The sequence below is a fragment of the Drosophila nasuta genome, chromosome X, assembly GCF_023558535.2.
Source record: "Drosophila nasuta strain 15112-1781.00 chromosome X, ASM2355853v1, whole genome shotgun sequence".
Lineage (NCBI taxonomy): Eukaryota > Metazoa > Arthropoda > Insecta > Diptera > Drosophilidae > Drosophila > Drosophila nasuta.
The window spans coordinates 15,011,636-15,037,110 of NC_083459.1; the positions used below are offsets into that span (position 1 = coordinate 15,011,636).

The window sequence follows — 25,475 nt, forward strand, 5'->3', positions numbered from 1 at the left end:
TTTGGGGGCGGTGAGATAGAGAAGGGGGTGTGGCACTGACTAGTGGAAAAATGCTAACAAGTGTGGCACGCGCAACACATTTGCACATTTAATGTGCTATTTTTTCTCATTTAATGCGATACTTTGTAATTATGCACATCAAAAAAAAAAATTCAATTCAATTGCGTGTAATAATCATATTATTATATCTTTCATCTGTATTCAAAATACAACTAACTGAATTATATACTGTATTATAATATATAATATAATAAAAGTTGTAGTGAAGAAATTTGATGGACAGATCGAAGCAAACGCTTTTAGAATTATTATCATTGTGGTATTAAAAGAGAAAAGAAAGAAAAATCTATACTAATCATTTTTACGATTTCATTTATAGCAAGAACAATGCATAAAAATTCTTAAGCTTATGCATTATTATTATTATAAAATACTATATATACAATATTATGTTTAAGGATAATAATTAGTATTTAAGAATCTGAAATGATTATTAGAAATATTGATAGTAAATTTAAAGATTTCTCTGTCTATTTAAAAAATTAAAATTTAATAAAAAACTATAGATGTTGATATATTATTATAATGGATAATATTATTATAAAATTATATTACAATATTCTTATAGATTTTTCTGTTTATTGAAATTTGAATACATAAATGACAACTTTACTTATTAATGGCAAAAAAGAAGTGTTATATAGTAATATATAAATAATATATCTTAGATATGTACATATGTACATATATTATAATATATACGTACTATATTTCAAATTTATCTTTAGACAATATATTCTAATATTATACATTTTTCTATCTATTGATATCTACCTATCCATTGATAAGTCTTCAATGATATATTTAAATTTCAATACACAAAACAATCTATCAAAACAAATATTATAAAGTATTCAAAATAATAACGGGAATGTTTTGATCCTAAGCTCAAAATATATAATTTCAACTAATTCAAAATATGAAAAGAAAAATTAAAAAAAAAAAAAAAATAAAATAATAATAATCTTCTTTTATATCAACATTTACAAAACGAATGAAACGTATTGAAATCGGCTGAAATATCAGAGTTATAAATGAGGAATTTTATATTACGATCCTTAATAAATGTACAACAAATTCTAGAATGCAGTGTATTGTTAAAGTCGAGTTGCTTTGCCCGATTTTAGGGCGATTTGACTGCAATATAATTTTCATAATTTTTTTTAATGATGTGCAATGGGCAAAAATGCAAATAGCAATTTGTGTAATGCTTTTGTTTCATAGACATAACCTCTTTTGTTTAAATGTTAATTACATAATTATGCATAATCATTTTTAACAGTACAATGTGTGTATGTGTGTGTGTGTGTGTGTATTAACAGCTCATTAAAAACGCAGCAAGAGAAAAGAAAAAAACAGGGAGAGAGGGAGAGAGAGAGAGAGAGAAGAGAGGGACATTGTAAAGTGTATAATTAATGTGCAAATGAGGCTGAGCACTGAAAATTATGCAAAGCAAAAAAAAAATTATTGTTACACTTAGAAAGCGCGGCCAGAAAGAGACGGGGAGAGCGTGAGGAAGAGGAAGAGCTGCACTCTAACAGTTTCTTCTCCTAAAGCTGTAATTTGTCGAGTTCTTTTTTTTCGTTTATTGTATTTTTGTGTCATATCGATTTCAATGGAGTTCTTTTGCATGAATCGAAAAGTAATCCAGCTTATTGGGTGCTTCAGCGATTTTGTCGATTTCCTCTTTTTTTTTTTTTTGTTAGATTTCCTTGAACAATTGCAATTGCAACAGGCGGTTGAGTGCACTGCACTGAATGTGTTTTAATGCATTGCTTTTTGTTTTATTACGGCGATGATGATGATGATGATTTTTTTTTTGTGTATTTGCAACCCGCTTAAGAAATTAAGCGAAACTGGTTAGAAGAGGGCTTTGTATTGTGCTTTTTTTTTTGTTTTTGGGTGCACACTTAAAAAATTGTATTTGTACTGAAATTAGCAAAGAGAAAAAACAACAAAGGGAAAAACAAACGAAACGCCAGCCAATTGCAATTGCAATATTAGCAAAGCCAAAAGCAGTATAGTGTGTTTGCATCCTTGTCGCACGCACGCATGCACAAGTTGTGCGCAGGCGACAACAAAAACAGAAGCAAACACACTCATTAGCAAGTTATGTTAGCTAATGGCGACTGTGTCGCCTGTGTTGACTTTTGACAGACAGCAGGCGGCACAACAAAACTTTTTCGACTGCTGCCAAAGCTTGCTCTCTTTTAGATCTCTCTCTCTCTCTTCGCTCTCAGTTAAACGGCGAGAGAGCTGTTGTGTGTGCATGCATATGCGGGCGAGTGAGTGAGCGAAAAAGAACATGTTGCTGTTCTTCAGTCAGGCCAGCCATATTTCTTTCTTCGCTCTTTGCAAAAATAAGCTGACAGCGCCGCAGCAAAAACAAGAACAAGAACAACAACAACAACAACAAGAACTCGAACAAGGGGCGCAAATGCAGACTCACAAACATACGCACGCAACACCGGAACACACACACAAAATGGAATGCAATTAAAAACGGCAGGCAAAAAACCAAAAACAATCAACAACAACTACAACGAGAGCGTAACGCAGCAAGAGAATGAGTGAGTGAGTGAGTGAGTGAGAGAGTGAAGAGAACGAGAGCCAAAACTCTGAGCGAACTTTTAATGGTGGCTTCGATTTGCAGTCGTTGCTGTTGTTGCTGTTGTTCTTGTTGTTGTTGTTGCAGTTGTCTGCATGAATTTTGCATGGCTGCCGCATTTGCCTCCACCTCCTTGCCTGCTACTCCTCTCCTCTCCACACACCACACGCTGCCAACCAGCCAGCCAGCCAAGCAGCTCTTCCATTGCAAATTGCACTCATCGTTGAGTTGCCGTCGCATTCACATTCACATTCACATTGAGATTCACATGCAGATTCGTAGTATCCTTGTCGCTTGTCGTGCTGTTGCTAATGATTGCCTCAGCCCGAAAACAGAGACCAAGTGCCCAGACCCCGTGCCCCGCCCCGTCCTGCCCAGCCTCGCTCTCAGTTTGCATCCTCTAGCTCGCTCTCTCTCTCTCTCTCTTTTGGCTTTTTCAAGCTGTGCGCTGACTGCGCCATATTTGCACTTAATTGAAGTGCGTGCGTTTGTGTGTGTGTGTGTGTGTGTGTGTGTGACATTCACTCAATGTTATTCTATGTGTGTGTGATTCGAGTTACTTGTGCGTATTACGTTTTTTTAAAGCCAATTGTGCTTGTTAATTTGATTTGCACACACACACACAAACACACACACATACTTACACTCTCTCTAGCCTTTCAACTTCCATTTATTCAGACACCCCCATTTATTTGTATTTTTTTTCTTAAGACTGGACAATCTTCAAAACCTCAACGTCAGCCATTTGACGAGATTTGACTGTTGCTCCCCTTTCGCTTCTTCACATTCCCCACCGCTCCTCTCTCCTCTCTCCTCCCTCATCCCTCCTCCCTCCGCACACACCTTAACGACGCTCCACTTGAGCTGGCGTTTTATCTGCTGCACATTGCGGCGCCATCTTGTGGCTTATCAAGTGTCTGCAATTGGGGATGCACTTCATCCCCATCCGCCTGCTGCCAAATTGAATTAGAATTGGCCATGATATCCAATCCAATTGCAACCCATATGCCAAAAGTGCCTCATTAATGCGCTTCCCAATGGGATTTATGTGGAAAGCGGGCGAGTGCCTTGAAATTATCAAAGGAACACGCAATTGGAATGAGTATATTTAAAAGCATTTCAAGTAGTGTTTCAAAGGCATTTGAATATAATATTAAATTATGGAACTTTTAACATAAATGCATATTAAGTATAATAATAATGTAATGAAATATACGATTGCTATTATTATGTGTACGCATTTGTTATCTTCTTAAAATAATATTGAAATTTCAAAGATTTTCTCAATTAAATATAAAATATATTACAAATATATTAAAATGTTTCGCTCATTTAATTGTTGACTCTCTTCTTTTTAATTTCATATGATTCGATTTGAAGAACTTCAGTTGTGTATTATAGAAAGATTTTTCTGCACTTACATCTTTGGATGTTCCGCAAACATTTTCACGCAAATCGTTTCTATTAATGTTGACTAAGTTTGTTTTCTTTCGATGGTAAGTTATTTTTCAACATAATATTTTATCAAACAATATTTATATTTATTTGTAAAAAAGTAATTTGAGTTGAGTTTCGATTTCCTAAGATTCCTTTAGGAAATATGAATTGATTTGCTGTTAGAACTTTGAGAATATATTTTCAAAGTCTTTTTTTTTCATAACAAATTAGTAATTTTGAAGTCTCGTGAATTTCGGCTAAGGACTTTCGCTCTCGTTGCGTATTGTGTTACAATATTTATATGAAATTCAACACCTAACCGAGTGTCAACACATTTTTTTTTTTTGATCGTGGTTTGGGGCAACTCTTGAAGGTTGTTCTCTCGCTTGAAAGCGAAAGGGGCAAGTGCATTCAATAGGCTGGATGGCTCTGCCCCAAGTGTCGTTGTCGTTGTCGTTGTCGATGCTGTTGCATGGCCATTGAAAGTGTTGCAAGTGCGAAAGTCAGTCAGAGATTTGGGTATGATGCCGCCGCAGCTTGTTTGCACGTTGTGTGTGTGTGTGTGTGTGTGTATGTGTGGCACGTTCAACGCTCAACGATTGTCGATCGTCGTCGCCTCTTTTGCATTTTGCAACTTGCAATTTGCAATTTGGAGTGGAGTGTCGGCGAGTGCCGCTTGCCACGTTTTCTTACTTCATTTCTGTTTTGTTTTGTTTTGTTGTGTTTTGTTGCCTTTGCTGGCAAGTATCTCAGAGTATGTGCGTGTGTGTGTGTGTGCACTCGTAATTATGTAATCAGTGTGCGGCCGTTTCTCATTATGTGTGCAGCAAGTGTGGCAACAACGCGACTGCGTCCCAAAGCCCAACCAATTCGAAATCTGCCTTTGATTTGCCTCTGCTTCAGCTCAGCTCAGCTCAGCTCATCCTTTCGGCCATAAACAAGAGTCAACTCTGTCAACAGCCAACGAAGTTTTACGAGCGGCCATAAAATAAAAAACCAACAAACAAACAGAGACGCCATTTGTCGCGTCTTCCATTTGCGACCTGCCACTTGACACATTCGAAATCTGCCACAGTACGTGGCTCTGCAGTGAGACGTGACTGGGAATCAACTGGGAAACTAGGAATCGTAATCGGTGCTGGATTGGGAATTAAACTAAGGAGCGAACTAGAAGTAGTATAAGGAATTGAAATAGGAGCAGCAAACGGTGCTAGGAATTAAACTAGGAAGCGAATTGGAATAGGTACCGAAGTAGAAATTAATCTAGGAATCGAATGTAGAATAGGAATAGACACCGGATTGAGTATTAAACTAGGAACGGGGCTAGGAATTAGGAACCGAATAAGCAATCAGACAAGAAATCACTGACAACTAGAAACTCGACAAGGAATGAAATCAGGAATAGGAAAACTGACCGGGAATTGAACTTGAAACCAATTTAGGAAGTAGGTAGAATAAGAATTAAACTAAGAAACGTATTAGGAATCAGAGTATGAATCAAACTGAAAACTGAAACAAGATCCAGACTAGGAATCGATATAGGAACTGGAAAGGAAGCCTTAATAGGAATTAAACTAAGAACAGAGTTAGGAATCTGTCTAGGATATGAACTGGGAATAGGAATTTTAATATGAATAAAACTGGGTCTTGGACTAGAGATCGAACTAAAGGTAAGAGAATTTATTGTACTGGAAATTAAACCAGAGTGGGAGCTGAACTAAGACTTCGACGAGGAATTAAATTAGGATTTGAACTAGAAACAGGAATTTCATTAAGATTAAATAAAAACTAGCCGTGGGAATAGAAAGTGCACCAAGAATTTAACCAGGAACCGGAGTAGGAATTGAACCGAGACTTCGATTAGGAATTAAATTAAGAATAAAATTAGAAATAGGAATTTCATTGAGATCCGGAGGAGCTACACCAAAAATTTAACAAGGAACCGATGTAGGAATTGAACCGAGTTAAATAATGAAAAATCGAGAAGAAACACGTAACTTAAACTAGGATTTGCACTATTGCTTAATGTAGGACTAGTTCCTAGACTAAGGAACTCGTATTTCAACTCAGATTCGAGCTTGCACTCAATTTTCCATTGTTGTACTAACCTGTATGCGATCCTCAGCGAGTCCCGTCTTCATCGAGAGCAACTCGCGTGCACTCACATCCGGATAGTGGGCCTCCTTGAAGGCCTTCTCCAGCTCCTCCAGCTGGCTGCTGGTAAAGATGGTGCGACCATGCCGACGCTTATTCTTCTTCTTGCCCCCGGGTCCACCAGGTCCACCCGGACCGACAAGCACATCCCCGCCATGGGCGCCCAAGAGCCCATTGGGACCATTGGCTGCAGCGCTTGCGGCACTTGCGGCGCTCAGAAAAGCCGCTTCGTGGGCATGATGCACATGCCCATGGACATGAGCGTGAGCGTGGGCGTGGTGTGCGGCATGGGCGTGATGGGCATGATGCACCGCAGCAGCGGCGGCGGCATGATGATGAGCGGCTGCCGCAGCAGCTGCGGCATGTTGATGGGCAGCCAAAGCGGCGTGATGATGGGCCGATGGTTGACCGCTCTGCTGTTGCTGCTGCTGTTGTTGCTGCTGCTGCTGCTGCTGTTGTTGGGCGTGGGCCAGAGCGGAGGCGGTGGAGGAGGAGGAGGGCGAGCAGCGACTGTTGGTGGAGCCCGAAACGGAGCCGGAACCGGAAGCGGAGCCGGAACTGCTGCTAATGCTATTGCTGCTGGCTGTGGCTGCTGCCGCTTGGCCATTGCTGCCAACGGCTGTTGGGGAGCCGAGATGTGTGGCATTGGTGGTGGCATCCACAGCGCCAGCGCCAGCTGCGGCGCTCGAGGCGCTCGTTGACTTTGTGGGCGATTGCTCATCGCCGCTGGCATTGGCCAAACTGCTGGCATACTCCTGACCACGTGCGGCAGCTTGTTCTGTAAATCGAAGTAAAGCAGATAAAAGAGTTTTAGTTTTTTTTGTTGTTGTTGTTGTTTGTTTGTTTGTTGGTGGCATGCAACATGCATTCCTGGCGCTTGTTCAACACGATGTTTTTTGTTGAGGCGCCGCCATTCAATCTCAATTTGCAATCCCATTTGCCCCTTAAATGCCTGACAATGCCAGCATGTCACGACAACCGACAACCGATAAGCGACATACGAGCTCATCTCCTTGTAACTACAAGATGCAAAAAAAAAATACGAGTGTAGAAAAAAAAACCTTTGCATCGCCACCTTTTTGTGTTGTGTCGCATTTTCCATTCAAAACACTTTTTTCCCTGTCGCTTGATTTTTTCGCACACGATAAGAGAGACGCAGCTGAAAAACATTTTTCCATGCTCGCTTGCCTCGCATTCAACGACGCGCAGATTTTTGACAACTTGCCAGGATTTATTCAAATGTCAGACGAAGGGTTAAGTCCTCCACGACATTTCCCTCTCTCTCTCTCTCTCTCGTTCTCTTTCGGCTTCTCAGAAAATTTGCCACAAAATATTTTCTTTAGACTGTTTTGTTTGGCTTTTCTTCACTCGACCTCTCAACCTGAACCTGAGCCTAGGTGCTTGGCTTGTGGTGTCTACGAAATCAGCAAGATGGATTCAACTATGTATGTGTGTGTGTGTGTGTATATATGTGTGCTCTGTGTGTGTTGAGTTTCGTGTTCGTGTGCGCTTTGTTTTGACAATTAGGGTGTTAGGGTGTTAAGTGGTTTAGCCCTTTTTTTTCCTTTCTCCTCTATTTCTATTACTCGAGTTCTTATTTTTTTTTTTGTTTTGGGTTTTCGGGTTTTTGGTCTCAAATTAAACGGGAATCGGCTTAGGCGTGTCGCATGGGGCGTTCTATTGTGATTATATGTCTCACTTGAGTGTATCTGTGTGTGTGTGTGTGTGTGTGTGCACAATGATGGTCTCACTTTTCACCATAAGCGAAATTAGTTTCCGGAACCACACACACTTCACACTCCACACACACAGCTGACTACGACTTGTTCAATAAAAGGGTTTTATTTTTGGCAAGGCAATGAGTTTGCCAAAATGCCGCAACTAAAGTTGAATAGGAATATCAGATGAACATTTGTGGTAAAGCTGTTTGATAAGAAGGTAGCACAGATAGAACAGGCAATATTGTAGCAATTAAATGACTAGAATTCGCTATTAGTATTACATTTTGAAAACAATAACAATAAATCACTTAAATTGAGAATATAGTATGTGTAAAATAGCTATTGAAACTAGAGCCTTCCGGTAAGGCTGCTGCTTTGCTTTGACAAAGTAAATTATGTTACCTAAAAACATTTACTGACTCAATAAGTAATTTTGATTATTACAAAAATATGTATCGAACGCAAAACTATCGTTTTAAACAGCAGTAACAACCGTCTAACGTTGGACCCTCTGCTAAAATGAGATACTACCGGTCTGTGGTATGGCAAACAATGTTAGCCGAAGTAAACTAGAAACTGTTGCTGACTAAGATTCACTAAAAATATGCCGCAAAAGGAAGCAATTAATATTTTAAGCAGCCTTCTGATAAAAAACAGCTACTACCAGCATATGGTAAACCAAGCAAAGTTTATTTTGTAGTTGACTTTACAACTAATTTAATTTGTTGGAAAAACCTGCAACAAATGTAAACTAATTTTTTAAGCAGCAGCAACAACTCTTGAAAATTACATCCTCTGGTAAAAAGAGCTACTACCGTCCTTTACTAACTTATGTGAACTAGAAAGAGTTGCTAATGAATTGAATTTAATAATCGAAATTCATAAATAACATTGCAAACAATGCGACTATGACTAGTCATCGACAAGTTGAAATATTATATCGTTAAGTACCCGCTGTCGTTTAAAAATAGTAGCAATGATCTCTGACTCAGCAAGCAAAGCGACAAGCAGCATGCTATAGATAGATGGACTGAAGAAAAGTGTTGGTCAAATGGTGGCAAGTGATAGGCTCAACACAGTGCCTCAAACACTTGTTGCTCACATGGCAAAAAAAAAGAGAAAAAAAGATACAGAAACAAATTGAGGAAAAAATACGAGAAGAATAAAGAAGCAGAGGGCAACACACAGGGCCGCGGGGTTCAAGTCACGAAGTGAGAGCAGTGTTCACTTGTCGTGTTGCTCTTGTCATGTGGCTGTGATTGTTTTTATTGCCTGGCTACTTTGGCGGCATAATTAGACACACATCAATTAACAATTAGCCAGGGTAGAGGGGGAAGACAGAAAACAGCAGCAACGACAGCTGTCCAATGTCCAGTTTGCTGCCCCCGTCCGTAGCACACTTATAAATAGCAATAATAATGATGCCCGCCCACTTGTGTCGAGTGGTCGACGGAAAGGAGAGAAGAGGAGAACAGGGGAGAGCGGGGAGAGGGGGAAGCGATGTTGCGAGGTCGGTTAGCCACTTTGGTCAGCTATCGATGTCGATGCTCGTTGCTCGTTCCTCAATGCTGACTGCTGTTGGGTCTCTGCTTTGTCCCTCTTTCACTCTGCCTTTCTCCCTAGCCAGCCTAGCTCGAGATACGATCCGGTCCGACGGGCAACGTCCACTTTCGGGCTACTAATTTAATTTGTTGCTCAGACACACAGTTGGGCAAATGAACAGACCGAAAGACGGACATATACGGATAGCTGGTCAGTGAATCGGCGCCATGAGTTTGCTTGATTTCGTGTCATGCGATATTTTGCGGTCTTTACTTGTCCTTACCACATTCGCATTCCCATTCGTATTCCCATTCCCATTCACATTTCCCTTACATTAGGGGTTTTCCTCGCTTTCGCATTATTTCGTTTCATTTTCCGCCTAAATTAATTTGATATTGAAGTTCGCCTCCCATCATCAGCCCGACAACAACTGTAATCTATACTCGGTCCATGTGCATTGACGTCCTTGCCTTAATAGCCAGCTACTGACCACTTGAATGTGCCCATTGTGCGTCTATTAATTGTTCAATTAAGCAATTTCATTGTTACTTTGTTCGGTTATCGATAGCTATTTGCTAGTTAATGCATTTAACAGTCGGACCGAAGAAAGAGCGAAGAATTGCCGGGGAAAATCAATCGATAACTTTAGGCTTTATGCTTTTTAGTAATTAGCTTACTTACTATCGATAACAATCGATATTTGGATAATCATCAAACTATCAATATTACATAATTCTAGTTAGAATATTTTCAACTTGTTCTTCTGTTGTTGGCAACGCAAAATACCTGTTAGAAACTCTACAAAATCTCATTGATCGATAACTATCGATAACAAGATTTGCTTAGCATTACATTTCATGCCAATTGAATTGAGTCTGATTGTTGCTTTGTTCGGTTATCGATAGCTATTTGCTAGTTAATACATTTAACAATCGGACCGAAGAAATAGCGAAGAATTGCCGGGGAAAATCAATCGATAACTTTAGGCTTTTTAGTAATTAGCTAGCGACAATCGATATTTTTATAATCAAAAAATGATCAATAATGCATAATTCTAGTTAAAATATTTTCAACTTGTTCTTCTGTTGTTGGCAACGCAAAATACTCTACAAAATCTCATTGATCGATAACTATCGATAACAAGATTTGCTTAGCATTACATTTCATGCCAATTGAATTGAGTCTGATTGCCTGACGCTCACGCTAAGTTCTCTATTACATTTACGAGTAGCTTTACAACCTTCAGCCAAGTCAACAAATTCAGTTCTCCACTTTTGCCTCCACACACACACACAGAGAAAGAGAGAGAGAGAGGATTGTCGCGAATTTGCCACAAAGCTGCGCCTAGTTTGCGAGTCGTTTAGTAGAGTGGAAGACGAAATGTAAAATTACCAATAAAGTCAAATTGAAATTGCCAGACATATTAATAAAAGCCAAAGGGAAGCTAGGAAGTTGGGAAGCTAGGAAGCTGGGAAACTGGGAAGGTGGCGTTGCGTAGACAACGCGATGTGGCACGAATGGGTCGCATGGGTGCCACCAAGCAACCAGCGCAACTAGAGCAAAGCAAGAGGAGGGCACAAAAAGTATAAGACGCCATAAAAAACAGACGCATTTCTACGTTTCTCTTTAGCGATTCGCTGCGTCTGTGTGTGTGTTGCCTTCCCTCTCAACGATATTTTTGCTTTTAATTTTATTTCCTTTGGCATACCTTAAGAATGAGACGAGGAGAGTCGCCATGAAGGGAAATTTCTGTTGACAGGAAATACACTCGAAATTGGCAATTTTGCATTTACGTTAATAATACTCAAGCGTATTTACTACTTACACTTACACGGCACACAACACAACCGAGGCTGGTGGGGCGGAGGGCGTTGCCAATGTCTGTCTAGGCAGAAAATGGGGCCACATTTGTGTGCTGTTCGCTACTCGCTGCTGCTGCGTATTTATTTGCGCCAAGCACAAAAAGTTGGCAGCACGAAAAACTTGTCGAGACGGCGGTGCTGCAACAGCAGTCGTAGAAGGTTGGCAGGTTTTAGAGGGTGTAGAGTGCGGGAGGTTGCTGGGAGGCTAGAAGGCAGGCAGGTTTGTAACTGGGAGCTAAGTATAGCTGAGCCAATATGACGCGCAATTATTTGTAATGGAGACGTAAATAAGTTGAAGAAGCAAAGTGGCAAAAGGAAAAATGGGGAAAATGGCAAATGGCTTTTACTGGGGGTGGCTCTCGACGTTGCTTCTTGGTACGGTGCGGTACGGCAAAGAAGGCTGAGGCTGCTGGTGGGTTGGTGGGTGGTTAAGTTGTTAGTTTGTTACACAATCCCGAAAAGCTGCCTTTTTATATTTTGTTTGCTGTTGTTGTTGTTCTGTTCTTTTTTGGGGGTTGATTTGCCACATTCATTGCCTGTCGCGGGGGTGCCTTTGGTGGTTGCTTTTGTTTTTTTTTTTGCAACTGTGTGTGTGTGGTGGGGAGGAATATGCGAATGGGAATGGGGAGTTAGACAATTTTTCGGGCTTGCCTTGCCCCCGCCCCCCTGCTGCGTTAGCTCGTTAACTCGATTTGTTGCTTGTCCGTTCGCCGTCGCCGCCGACGTTCTTGTTCTTGTAATAAATATGTACGTCGAAGCGGCAGGCGGCAAACGCTCTTGGCAATCCCGTTGTTTTTCCAAGATGGCGGTCGCCGGCCCTTACGCATTTGTGCGAGTGCGAGCGAGCGAGCGATACACAAAATGAAATTTTCTGCTTTTTTGGCAACTTTTTTCTTGTGTTGTGTTGTTGTTTGGGTTGGGGAGCAACGTTTAGTTGGTAGTAGAGGAAAAGTTACGCTGGGTGCGAGATTGATAGCCAGCAACAAAAGTTGTGCTCAAGTAGGGTCCAGGGTTGTCATGTTACACTTATTAGATCACGCTCGAGTTTTCTAGTTTTCTTTCTCTATGCCAGGATTATTCGCAATTTGGCAAAAATTTTTATTTGCAAACAATTTAGCTGGTAAATGGGCATTGAATGTGTGTGTGTGTTGAGTCTAGGGTTGTCATTGTACAGCAATACGTTAAGTTTCTGATTGCCTAGTTAATGTTGTACGAAGAAGTTGGAGGAGAATTTGGAAAATGTTCCTGTATTTTAGTAATTTGATGTGTTGAAAAGTGAGTGCAGGGTTGCCACCACTTGCTAGGACAGATTGTATTTTTTTTATTGAAAATTAAAGGGTTTCAAGATCAGGGGATGTTTGCTATTAACACTTTAAGCTTTCCTGGGTTGACAACTTTAATAGTTTTGAGTTGAAGTTTGTACAGGGTTGCCACCGCTTCCCAAGTCAGATTGTATTGCTTTCTATTGTATATAAGTGAGATAAGTTAAGTGTTTGAAGGATTTTTCAGTGGCACTCTAGACAGCCTGGGTTGCCACCTTTCACCGTGTTAAGTTTAAGTATGTGCAGGGTTGACATGGCACTGACTAATTAAAGAAATGTGTGTATTTTAGTTTTCTAATGCAAGGTCTGTCGGTCTAGGGTGGTCACTTGTATGTATCTACATACTAATTGACATATTATTAATAATAGGGTTGCAGGGTTGCCATGGCGCTTACTAATTACCACAACTCTAGTCAGCTCTCCTCTTATGCAAGTTACGAATGTAAAGTGTTGTAGGTTTCTATTGATATTCATGACTACCTAGGGTTGCCACCTACATGCACTTAGTTTTCAGGGTATTATTAACAGTGTTCAGTGTAAAATGGCTTTGCCTGTCTCCACTTGCCACTCAACAACAACAACAACAACAGGCAATACAATAATATGGCAACAGTCAGTTTTCAGATACAACTGAGGGGAGAAGCGAGATTGTGTTTGGAGCAAAACCCGCGAGCTTCACTTTTCCCGGGGTTTTGTGTTACGCTTATTTTCCAATTTCACTTTTATTCCATTTTTTTTCGTCTGTTTGCCATTGTCGTTGTTATTGTTGGTATTATTGTTGCCGTTGTTCGCCTCGTTTGCTGTGCTGGCAGCACAAAGATTTTTTCTTGCCATTGATTTTCTGCTGTGCTTAAATTTGCTTACAGCAAGCATTCATCGCTCCCCTCCCTGTCTCCCCGCTTCACCAACTTTGCATTGTTGTAGTTGTTGCTATTATTATTGTTGCTGTATTTTTCTTTTTCTCTCATTCTTTTATTGTATTTCATGCTTTCGTTTTGCTCGCATTTCTTCAGCCATTTTGCGTTCTTCTTTTTTTCCCCCCATTTCGAGGCGACTGCGCCGTGAAGCAGTGAAGCTTAAATGAAATAATTGGGTAGTTAGTGAGTTAAATCCTCCCCCTTCCCTTTCCTTCCCTTCTCTTCTGTTCCCTCGATCCACCTCCACACACTTTTCTCTTGTTGTTGTTGCTGTTGTTGTCGCCTGCACATTTTCCTTTATCGCCGTTTGGCTTTCGCATTCTTCGGCTGTTCAATTATTTATATGCCCATGCACTTGAGGTTGAAGTTTGTTGTTGAGTGGGGAGGCGAGGAGAGGAGAGGGCGACGACAGGTGCTTAGGGGCAGCGTCTCAAACAATTTTCTCATTTTCCAATTTTCGCGTTTTTTACGTTTTTTAATATAATTAGACTTTGCTTGGCATTCAATTGTGCGTTGTTGTTGTTCGCTTGATTGGTAATCAGAATTGCAATCGTAGTGGGGGGAGGAGGGTCTCAAATTGCTAATCGATAAGTTTCCGATAGCTTTTGGTGCGATGTGCTTCTAATGATATTTAATTGTTTCGTAGCTCTTTGATAATTTAAGCTAGTGATGAAAGTTATTGCTGGAGCTTAGATTCATTCTATTGTTATCGATAAATTTAAATCAATAACTCAATTATTGTTATCGATAACAGTTAACTAAACGATTGCCATAAGTAATTGGCTACGAAGTGTGTTATTTCCATTTTCATTTGGAGTCTTAGATATTTATCGATTTGAGTTGAGTTTAATAAAATTTCAAGCTATAACCAATAATCGTAATTTTTAGCAAAGTTTAAATTATCGATAACACTAAATGATAAGTTGTTTAACATTAAATAAGTTGCTTAACATCAAATAAATTGTATCCAGCGTTAGTTCACTTTACTTCATGCTTGTCTTCAATAATCGATACTGTTATCGATAACATTTCATTTTCGATAAATGTACTTTTTGCCTTATAGTTGCTTGAAGCGCCATTTCGAGCGATAGTTCATGTTACTTCATGCTTATCTTCAATAATCGATGCTGTTATCGATAACATTTAATTTTCGATAAATGTACCTTTTGCCTCATATATGGTCGAGGCACCATTTCGTTAAATTTGCCTTCATTTTCATTGCGCATTTGCGAGCTTCATTTGTGTCGTATTTTGATCCAATTTAAAGCCAGTGTCCACTTTGCACTTATCGATAATATATAGTACAGTTTGTGTGTTGGCCTTCCCCTCCCCGCTTCTTCTTCTTGTCATTTCAGAGTGTGGAAGTTAACATTCAATGTGTGGCGCACGTTGTGTCCGCAACGAATCACAAACCAGGCCAAATTGTCTGTAGTATTTGGGCTTGTGTAAAATTCATTTGGCTATAAAACTGCTTGCCAAACTCACTTCATCCTGCTCCCCACCTCTCCTCTTCTGGGCAGGGAAACGTGCCATTCAAATGGGCAACTAACTTGCAACAAGCAACAACCCTTTTGTGGTCTGTCCATTTTTCGGGGCGCAACGTTTTACAACACTGCAAATGGTGCACGGAAATAGCGGTAAATATAAAAATACACACACACATACAGACGTGTAAAACCGGAGGGCGTTTAATGTGCATGTGTGTGTGTGTGTGTGTGTGTGTTTGTTCAAATATTTATTAACCCATCAACACATGCGGAAGTTTTGTCGGCCGTTTCGTTACACATAACATTCAGACCCAGGACACAGGACTCACTCGCACACACACACACACACACACACACATACACACACACTTGCTGTTGGTGGTAACAAATTCGTGTAGCGTTGCAAATTGCTGTCAACAGGGAAATTAATAAAAAGTCAAACGCTTTTTTAAAGGCTACACAGGGTACTTGGCTTTTGCTGCTGTCTCGCTGCTTAAGATCGGGCAAAAATAAATTGCGCTTGGCAAATAAAATAAAGTTTCAGCAAAAAGGGAGAAAGTCGATGAAGAGGAGGAGGTGGAGGAGGGATGGAGAGGGGCGTGCTACTTGCTGTGCGCTGCCCGAAAATAGATTAACACGTTTAATATTCAATTTGTGCACGCAATGCGCTGTAAAAAATGCCACACACACACACGCACTCTTCGTTTTTTAAGCTGCCTGGGGAGCTACTCGAAGTGTTGCCATCTCTTTCTCGCCCCCCTTCTTTCTCTTTCTCTTTTGCATTTCATTAGATTAACGGCAGTTTAAGTGCCAAAATTTGTCGGGGTAATTGCAAAAACTTTGCGGTGGCCAAAGCAAAATAATAAAGCACACAAAACGTTATATGAATGATAAGATGAATATGAATTCACATTTATATTCACATTCATATTCATTGGTATCAAGTGCCTCTTTGTTCATTTGTTTTTCAATTAATAGCTAAAGTATCTGAAATATTAGACTATAATTTGAATCATTGTATTGTATTTTGCATACCAGCAAATTAGCTGATCTTAATTACATTTTCGCACATAAATTAAATGCCTTTTCGATAGTAAAAATTGTTCTTTCCACCTATCTCTGTTACCATTTCGTTATTACTTCAAATAAAGAAAAAAAAGATGGTTTAACCTGTTTAAATATATCATTCCAAAATAGTGAAATTCCCTTATTTATTTTCTCTATATATTTCAGCATTAGTCTATTAACGTATTTTATTCTTATTTGCTTTAAATTTTTCTCTTTTAATTGAAATTTATTATTACAAAATAGTCGAATTACTTTTGTCATACTTTTTTTTGCTCCTCCTTTTGACTTTTCATAAAAAAATGGTTATTTTGAAAATAGTTTAAATACATATAGTAATTCATTATCATTTCATTATTATCATTATTGATGAAAAGTTTGTATATATCGTTTTTAAATTCTTGTTTTTTTTTTTTGTTTGCTACTAAATGCTTAAATCAAATTACTTTTTCTTTGAAAATAATATATTTAATATCGAATATCTTTATGCTTTTACTACTGTTTTTTTATTTCTCAGTTATCAATTGCATACTTTAAACTGTTCCCTGAACATTATTTATGTTATAGAATAGAACTTTAACTGCAAATCATTTGAAGACTTTCCACTCACTTGCTAACTGTTTTAAACGTTTGTTCTACGCAATTTGCTGCACAGCTTTGCTTTTCTTTCTTTTTTCTCTGTTGCTGCACATTCAAGTGGCGCCGCAATTTGGCTAAAAAGCATTTGCCAGTTAGCAGTTAGCAGTTGGCAGTTGGCAGTTGGCTCTTGGCAATCGCCAAGTCAGTCACTACTATTTATGCTATATACAGTACAATATAGACTTTCCCAACAGACAGACACTTGGACAGCGACAGTGTTTGCAGCAAGGCTTTTAAATGCAAATCATGCAGAAATTGTCTAGAGTCTAGAGAGACTTTTGTAGAGTGTCTTTCATCGTCTGTTGTTTGGTTCTCTCTCTCTCTCTCTCTGTGTCTCTCTCTCTTATTTCATTTGGTTTCTTTACGTAGATCGGATGGGAACAAAGCCACTTAAAGGTCGCGCTGATGCGCTGACTAGCCTTGTAGCTATTTTGCCCACAAAAAGGGGTGAGACAGCGAAAGAGATAGATAGACAAAGAGAGAGAGAGAGAGAGAGACAGAGAGAAGAGTAGAAAACTCTCAGCGAGTTGTTTACACGCAATGCGCGTCGAGTGCTTCCTAGAAAATGACGACGACGAATCTGAATCTGAATCTGAAGCAGAGACTGAGTTTGAGTTTGAGTTTGAATCTGCAGTCTGAAGTGGCTTTTGGCCTTTGGCTGATCATGAGCGAAGCGGCCGGGGGCAAGTGGCAAGTGGCAAGGTTCAGGCAATTGGTTTGCAGCAGTTGCACTCGAGAGTCGCAGCTCCTTTCGACGCTGACGCTGACGCTTTGCTTTTGCCACTTGTTGTCATCAATGTTGTGCGGTGGCTCTCTTCTTCTTCCATCCATCCATCTTTTTCCCAATTTGAAAATGAGAAAAAATTGGGTGTTTATGCAGCAGTTGCTGCCACTTTTCGTTGCAGTTCGTTGGAAATGCATTTTTCGGGAAATTATCGTATCTTTTTTTTTTCCTCTATTTCTGTTTACGTTTCGGTTGTTTGCTTTGCTGCTGCTCTTTTTGCCTTTTCACTCTAAACTGAATTTGTACTTTTCTCTAATTAAAAAAAAAAACGATTATTATTATTATTATTACTATTATTATGAACAATAATTGTTGACCACATCCCCGAATATTATTTTCCCTCACTTTTGCGTCTCGTTTACATCGAATTTTCTCGTCGACTCATTGTCACATAATTAACACTTGATATACCAATTTTCCCTCAATTTTCCTCAATTTACCAACTCCCAAAAAAAGCAAAAATTAAAAACTCTCAATTTACTACAACGTTTTTCACATGTTGTGGCAAAAATGTGCGAAAAACTATCGAATTACCATTGTCCGATTTTGGCAGGAAATGCGCACAGAGAAAACGTTTCGGAAGTCCACAAAATGCATCTTGAGAGCGCATGAAAAATATCTTTAATCTCCACCTATTCTTTTTCGTTTTTGCTGTTTATCGTTCTGCAAGATTCTTGTTGTTGTGGTTTTTTTCTCTTTTGTTGTTTGCCACAAAATTGGTGCGATTGATTTTCTGCCACACGTGGCAGATGGATGGCGAATTTATGGCGAAATTTTCAGATGCTAGAGCAAAGATTTTTGGAATGGGCATCTGAAGGTATAGCATAATTGCTAGATAATCGAATAATGGCATTAAACGAAAATTGTGAATGGATTAGAGATTGTCAACAATAGTAAAAACTTCAGTGGAAGAACACGAAATGAGCAGAGACTGAAGTGTCTCTTTTGAATAGGCTTAAAGGGTTCTTCGAGATAAGTCTTTTGAATGTGTTGAACAGCAAGAAATACAAATTGGCTTAGCAGACTTATAGATGCACATATTTAAAGAGTTGAAAAGTACACTAAAAGAGTTGGAAAATTATGTATTAGAATTTCATGAATGCATTTAAATGAATTTTTAAAAAGTTGAGAAACGCTATTGAAAATGTATTTGTTTAGATAGATTTTGAAGAATTGCCAAATGCATCTACAAAATAAATGAAATTTAAAAACTTTATGTTACAATGAATTTAATATGAATTTATAATAATTAAGAATGAGTAAAAATAGTTAAAAAATGCATTTTAAAGTTTCTTTTTTTTTAATTTGATAAATTTCGAATGCAGTTTTTATAGTTTGAAGATATTTCAAAATCCTTTTAAGGGGTTGAAAATATTGCAAATTTTTATGAAATTTAATAAATTTAGGATGCTATTTTTAAATTTTGAAGAAATTCATTTAAATAATTGAGAATACCATAAATTTTATTAAACGTTGGCAATGATTCATTGAAAATATGTTTTTTTCAATAGCTTTAAGTATGAATTGAAAAAGCAAGTAATTTCAGAATGATTTTCAATATTTTGAAGTTAGGATTGTAAAAAAAAGTAATAACAGAAAGGTTTTTAATAATTTTAAGCAAGGATTGTGAAAGAAAGCAATTCTAGAAAGATTTTCTGGAGTTAAAAAATACAATTAAAGCATTGCAAATATGGCAAGATGATTAACATCCTGGATTAACATAAGAAAAGAAGATGTTTTGAAAGTTTATTAGAAGTAACCAAATACATTTTAAGACTAGGAATTATAGTAAAGTTTATTGTTATTATTTGATGAAAATGTTGATTTTAGAAAATATTTTTAATTGTTGAGTTCAAAGTATCACAAAATATCAACGAAGTCTTCAAACCATATTATAAAATGCATTTCTCGGAATTTGGAATAAATCATTAATGCAAAAATAATAAGAAAATGTTGAGGGTTGGTTTTTGGAAAGATTTATTAAGAATCGTTAAACACATATATAACGAAACTGAAGTATTTTGAATAATTTAATAGAAATACTGAAGAATTCAAATAAATAGCATAGAAATAACTCAAATTAATATGGAGCAAACACTTTGGGCGATTTGCAGTTGGCGTCTCTTAAAACTTAGAGCTTAGTTAGCCCATAAATCAAAGTGACAAATTGTATAACCCACTCATCGGAAAGTGTGTGGACACTTGTGTGTGTGTGTGGTTGAAGCCCAATTAGAGTGCAATTATTTGCCATTAAGACAAAAATCCACTTACTATGCACTGCCCATGACTAAGGCCAAAAGAAGAAAGAAAAACAACAAGTCAGCTGTCGGTGGTGTGAAGAAAAATAGAAAGAAAACACACAAAGGAAAAAAAAAACTTGACAACAACGAAGAAAAAGTGGGCAACAATGACAGTGATCTAAGGTGAGAAAAGAGAGAGAGAGAGAGACAGTTGAGAAAAGGAACTCACACACACAGCCCGCAGTTGCATGACTTTCAAGTAAATATTTATTAAAATGAATGGAGAAAGAAGGAGAGCAAGCGAGTAGCCAGCTGAAAAGTATGCTAGGACTTGGACTAGGACTAGGACTCGATTGCCGCTGGCTGCGTGTCCTCTCCTGACAGCGTCCTGCTCAATGGCCACTCAAATTAAGGATAACAACGTGGTGGCACCCACAACACCAACACTAACACTAACACCAACATCAACACCAACACCACAAGCTAAAGTAGCAATTTTCATGCCGTAAAAGGATATGCTGCTCCTGGCTCCTACTTCGACTCCCAGTTCGAGTTCGAGTTCGAGTTGCTGCTGCTGCTACTGCTGCTGTGGTTAACCACTCGAGTCGATTTATTTTGTACACAACTATAGCGAGGACGATGACGATGACGATGACGATGAGGATAAGGATGACGATGAGACTGCGTCGTCTTCTGCTTGGCCATTGTGCTCAGGCTATAGAAAAGGACAAGACGTTGCCTTTTTTTACAGCCCGAAGCAGCAACAACAACTACAACAACAACAACAAAGTCGAGTCTGTTGTGCAAACACAAAATGTGGCCCTAGAGCAAATAGAAGAAACAGAAGCCAACACAACACAACAAAAAAAAAATAGAAATAGAGGCAACAGCAGGCGACTAACGCAAAGGTCAACAATAACAATAACAACAACAACAACAGTTGTTAAGTGTGAAAATTTAACAAATTAAGGCTCGAAACAAATTTTAAGGTTTACAACTTGTAAACTAATTAAAAGAAACCTCAAAATTAATTGAATTTCCAATGCTCTTCACTATCAATTCAATTTGTGTTCTTTTTATATTACTACATTTATAATGTTTTTATATTTCTATATTTTTGTATTTTCATAGTTCTATATTTCTATGTTTCCATATTTCTATATTACTATATTTTTATATTTATTTTACACTCAATGATTTATCTCATTTTTTGTTTATATATGTATTTCTATATTTTTGTATTTTTATAGTTCTTTATTTCTATGTTTCCATATTTCTTTATTTCTATATTTCTATATTACTATATTTTTATATTTTTTGTACACTCTATGATTTATCTCATTTCTTTGGAATTTGATAAATTATTCATAAGTTGTATTTCTTTTTTTGCTTTTCTAGTTATTTATATAAAGTGGCATTTTTTGTACTCCTGCTTGATTTATTACAATGTTTAATACAGAATTCCAGTGAATTGCCAATTAGTCGCTTAGTGGCGTTGATAAGCATTTTATTGATAAGTATTTTTATAAAAATATATATGTGTGTGCGTGCGTTTTTATTTTCCTGCATATTCTTGTTAAATTTCAAGAAAAGCATATTTATTTAATTCCATTGCTTTAACGATTAAAATATGTACTACATACTAAAATTTTATACAGTTTGAAACATTAGCTCATTTATTAAAAATTTTCTTATTTATTTTTTTTTTATATTTATTTCATTTATTTATTATTGAAAGCTATATTTATTTTGAATTTTTCTATTTCAATTATTTTTATTTTCGTTTTAGTTTACGATAATTGAAAAAAATTACACCGAAAAATGAAAATTTGACTCTTTAACAACATTTAGAATACAAAGTAAGTGGAATTTAATGCTGTTCCATTTATTTTATTACTTTAAGTAGAAATTGCCTTCAACTATTTCACTATTTTAACTTTTATTATATGTTATATATTCCTTAAAGGGATTATTTCACATATTTGTATTTCGATGGTACTTCTAAAATATTCTTTCCACAACTGAAACTGAAATTCGCTATTTAACTTACATATCAGTATTATATAGAACTATTTCTACAATACTTCTAGAATCTTGTATAAGAACTTTAATTGAATCAAACCATTTCCAATAATATATTAATACATATATATTGTTTCCACAACTGAAACTATGTATATTATAATATTATTATTTATGTATTATAATAATAGTACTTTACAGTATCATTTCTACAATACTAGCTAAACAAAAGAACTTTGATTGAACTAAACCATTTCAAATGATATCTAAATGGAACTTCAAAAGTGTGATTCCCCCCAAAGAAAACTGAAAAATGTCATTATGCCTCATTCAAAAATGTTATTATTATTCAATTTATTTTTTTATTTTTTGTATATATTTTTTATTTATTTACAATCAATCTATCTAAAGAGAATAAGTAAATTCTATGAAACGCCAAGGAAAGTGGAACTATTTCTTGTAATTACTAAAATACAAAAATTGTTCTTGAACTTGAAAAAGAATCGCACATATTTCGCTATTCTATAGCTACACAGATCTATACATTCATATTCATAATATTTCATATTATATTTCATATAATATTTCATATTCATTCATATTGGTATTTTTGTTGTTCTTGGTTTTTATTTTGTAATGTTTCAAAGCATGCTTATCGTGTCGGCATGACGTTAAACACGCTTTAATTTATCTCTGGGGAGTTGTGTTTACTACTTTAAGAAACGCTTGAAATTTTCTTTGAAAAAAGAGGTGGCCGAAGAAGAAGAAGAAGAAGAAGTTTTGTAGTTTGGGTGTTGATAAGCACTTTGAAGTGTGTGAAGTGTGAAAATGTTTTGGAATCCAATTGGAATGTAATTGCATCAGCTCATAAGCTTGGACAATTATGCGCTTAATTAGCGGCGTGCACACGCAGGGAAGGTGCGAGGTGTAAAAGGGGAGGAAGGGGATGCAGCAAGAGAGGAAAAGAGGAAGAGAGAGAGGGAGCAAGCAGAGAGCGTAGCGAGTGTTTAAAGTGTGTGCGAGATTTCACACTTTTAGCGTCAAAGCTACTCAGCGATTGAATGAGTGAGAGGTGTGTGTGTGTGTGTGTGTGTGTGTGTGTGTGTGACTGAGGTGTGTTTCGATGTGTGTGTGTGCGTTATTAATAAGCTTCAGCCGTGTGTTCGTATCCTCGCACCCCTTTTTTTGCTTGCTTCTTTCTGTTTTTGTTTTTGCTCGTTGCCTTTGCTTTTGCCTTGTGTTTAATTTGTCGTTTTATTGTTTTAATTTTGCTGCGCAGCGAGGCGAAAACAAAGCGTAGCCCAAGCTTAACCCCACCTCCCAGTCCCCCCTCTGTACTCTTCACTCCTTCACGCCTGAGCCTTAGCTTATTAGTTGTGTTCGTTCAGTTTGCCAGTTGGCTGCTTTCGTTGTGTCTCTCTCTTTGTCTCTCTCTCCACAAAGACAAAGCTTGTGTTGTTGCTTAATTAGCTCGCTTGTTGCACTCTTTTTTTTTTGTTGCACTCACCTGCAAACTGCGCTCCGAAATGCTGCTGAAAGTGACCGCGAAACTCGTGCGGCGTCGTAAAGCCCGGCGGCAGGAATCCCCTCAGATAGGCGGCCGCTGCCAGGGTTGTCATGTGATGATGATGGGCCGCAGCGGCGTTTGCCGGATCGGCGGCCGCTGCATAGCCGGCGGCTGCATAGAAATTTGCCGGATTGAATACGGGCAGTTGACAGTGGGCGGCTGCGGCGGCCGCAGCGGCAGCGGCTGCAGCTGCCGATAGTCTGGTCACATCTGGCGATATTGAGCGTGAGTCACGCGATGTTTGTTGCTGCTGTTCAAGCGATGATTGTTGCTGCTGCTGCTGTTGTTGCTGTTGTTGCTGCTGTTGGGCACTGCTTACGGCTGATTGTTGCGGCGTATTTGCATTGCGTGGCGGGGGCGTGGCAGCTGGCGATAGTGGCGCCTCTGTGGCACTGGGCGTGGCAGCTGCCGCAGCTTGTGATGATTGTTGTAGCTGTTGTTGCTGCTGTTGTTGTTGTTGCTGTTGTTGCTGTTGTTGTTGATAGGCGCCAACGCCGACGCCGAGGCCGAGAATCTCTTGGATGGCAAAAGGTGTTCGCATTTTGGTTGCCTGCATTTTTGCCGACGGCTTTTTTCGCCCTTTTTTTTTGTCGCTTTCCTACTTTTGCGTGTGTTCTGCAGTTCTCTCGATAACGATAACGATATCGATATCGAAAGGGTTTGTTTTGTTTTCCTTAATTTGGGTTTTTTATTGCACAGTTTTTATTTTGTTTTTCGCTTTTTGCATAGCCGAAGAAACAACAACGAAGACACACAACAAGAAAAAAAAGACAACAAACGTAAAACGCGAACAACGCGACAACACTGGTTAGAACAAGAAGAAGAAGAAGAAGAAGTAGCAGATCTTTTAGCTTAAACCGTTGCAAAGTGTTTGATTTGAACTTTAACTGTTTTTATTTTTTTTTGGATTTCGTGTTTTTTCCTTTTTTACTTTTTTGAGGCTCGCACAACACACGACACAACAACACTTGGAGACGGCGACAGAGAGCGAGATCTTTACGTGCGTGCGTGTGTGTGTGTGTGTAACGTTTTTTCTTTTCTTTCTGTTTTCTATGTTTTTGGTGTGTGCGTGTGTGTGTGTGTGTGTGAACGCTGACCGCTTGCGTTCGGCGTGGACAACGTACGAAAACGAACTGAAACCAAAGCGCGCGCTGCACGCGAGCAAAAGCGTCACATCAACGACGCAGTCGCTGTCGACGCCAGCTGCGACGTCACCGTCACCGTCACCGTCAACGCCAACGCACCTTGAAACGTTTGCTGCGACGGCTGCTGCTGCTTGTCTTGCCTGCTTGCTTGCTTGCTTGCGGGGTAGCTTCAACTGCCTTCGCTTGCCAACTATCGACTGAGGCTGGCTGCTGACGCTTCGCTGCTGCTGCTTGTGTGCTGGGCTCGCTACGCCATCTTTGGCGTGCCAGAGCGAGACGGCAACACTGTGCACACGCATGCCGTTTCAGTCGCTAGCACGCTACGCTAATGCATGACTTCCAATTGCAGGGGTAATGTTAGCTAGCTGATAGCATGCTATCTCTCTTTCGCTTACTTTACTCGTATTACGCTGTTGCCCTCTACACTGGAAGTACACTGTGTTTACACTGTACGTGTGAGTCGCTTATACGTGTACACCGTGTGTGTGTGTGTGTGTGTGTGTTAATTATTGCGAGCCTTTGCGGGGCAATTTGCTGGGCCTCAGTTTCAGTTTGTTTTGCGCCGCCAATTTGGCGGGCCACAACGATTCCATGCGAGTGTGCTTGAGTATGTGTGTGTGCGTGTGTGTGTGTGTGTGTGTGTGTGTGTGTGTGATTTACGTGATTTGTTTTTTTTTAATTTTTGTTGTTGTTTTTAATGTAGCTCAATATGCAATATACTTGACTGCTGATAGCTGATTGCAGGCACTATTTAGTGTATTTGTTTTATTGCATTATTCTATTATGCACATCTTCAATGATTAACCGATACGATTGCGCAACAAGAGCTGCTGATCGCCTGATCTACAATTGCCTTACACGCAAAACTTTGCGACTTGGTTTAATTTTGGAATTAGCAAAGAA

General features: G+C 38.6%; 1 protein-coding gene across 1 annotated transcript in view; it reads right to left on the bottom strand.

The window, feature by feature from the left end:
- The window catches only part of LOC132795252 (maternal protein pumilio), a 31,002-nt gene extending 6,329 nt beyond the window's left edge, over window positions 1–24,673 (bottom strand). Inside the window, exons 1-2 of the mRNA XM_060805871.1 lie at window positions 23,368–24,673; window positions 6,214–7,037 (exon numbers count right to left, since the gene is read on the bottom strand). Coding sequence (XP_060661854.1) covers window positions 6,214–7,037; window positions 23,368–23,983 — 1,440 coding nt within the window. The 5' untranslated portion in view covers window positions 23,984–24,673. The remainder of the gene's footprint in view (window positions 1–6,213; window positions 7,038–23,367) is intronic.
- Window positions 24,674–25,475: the final 802 nt, after the last annotated feature.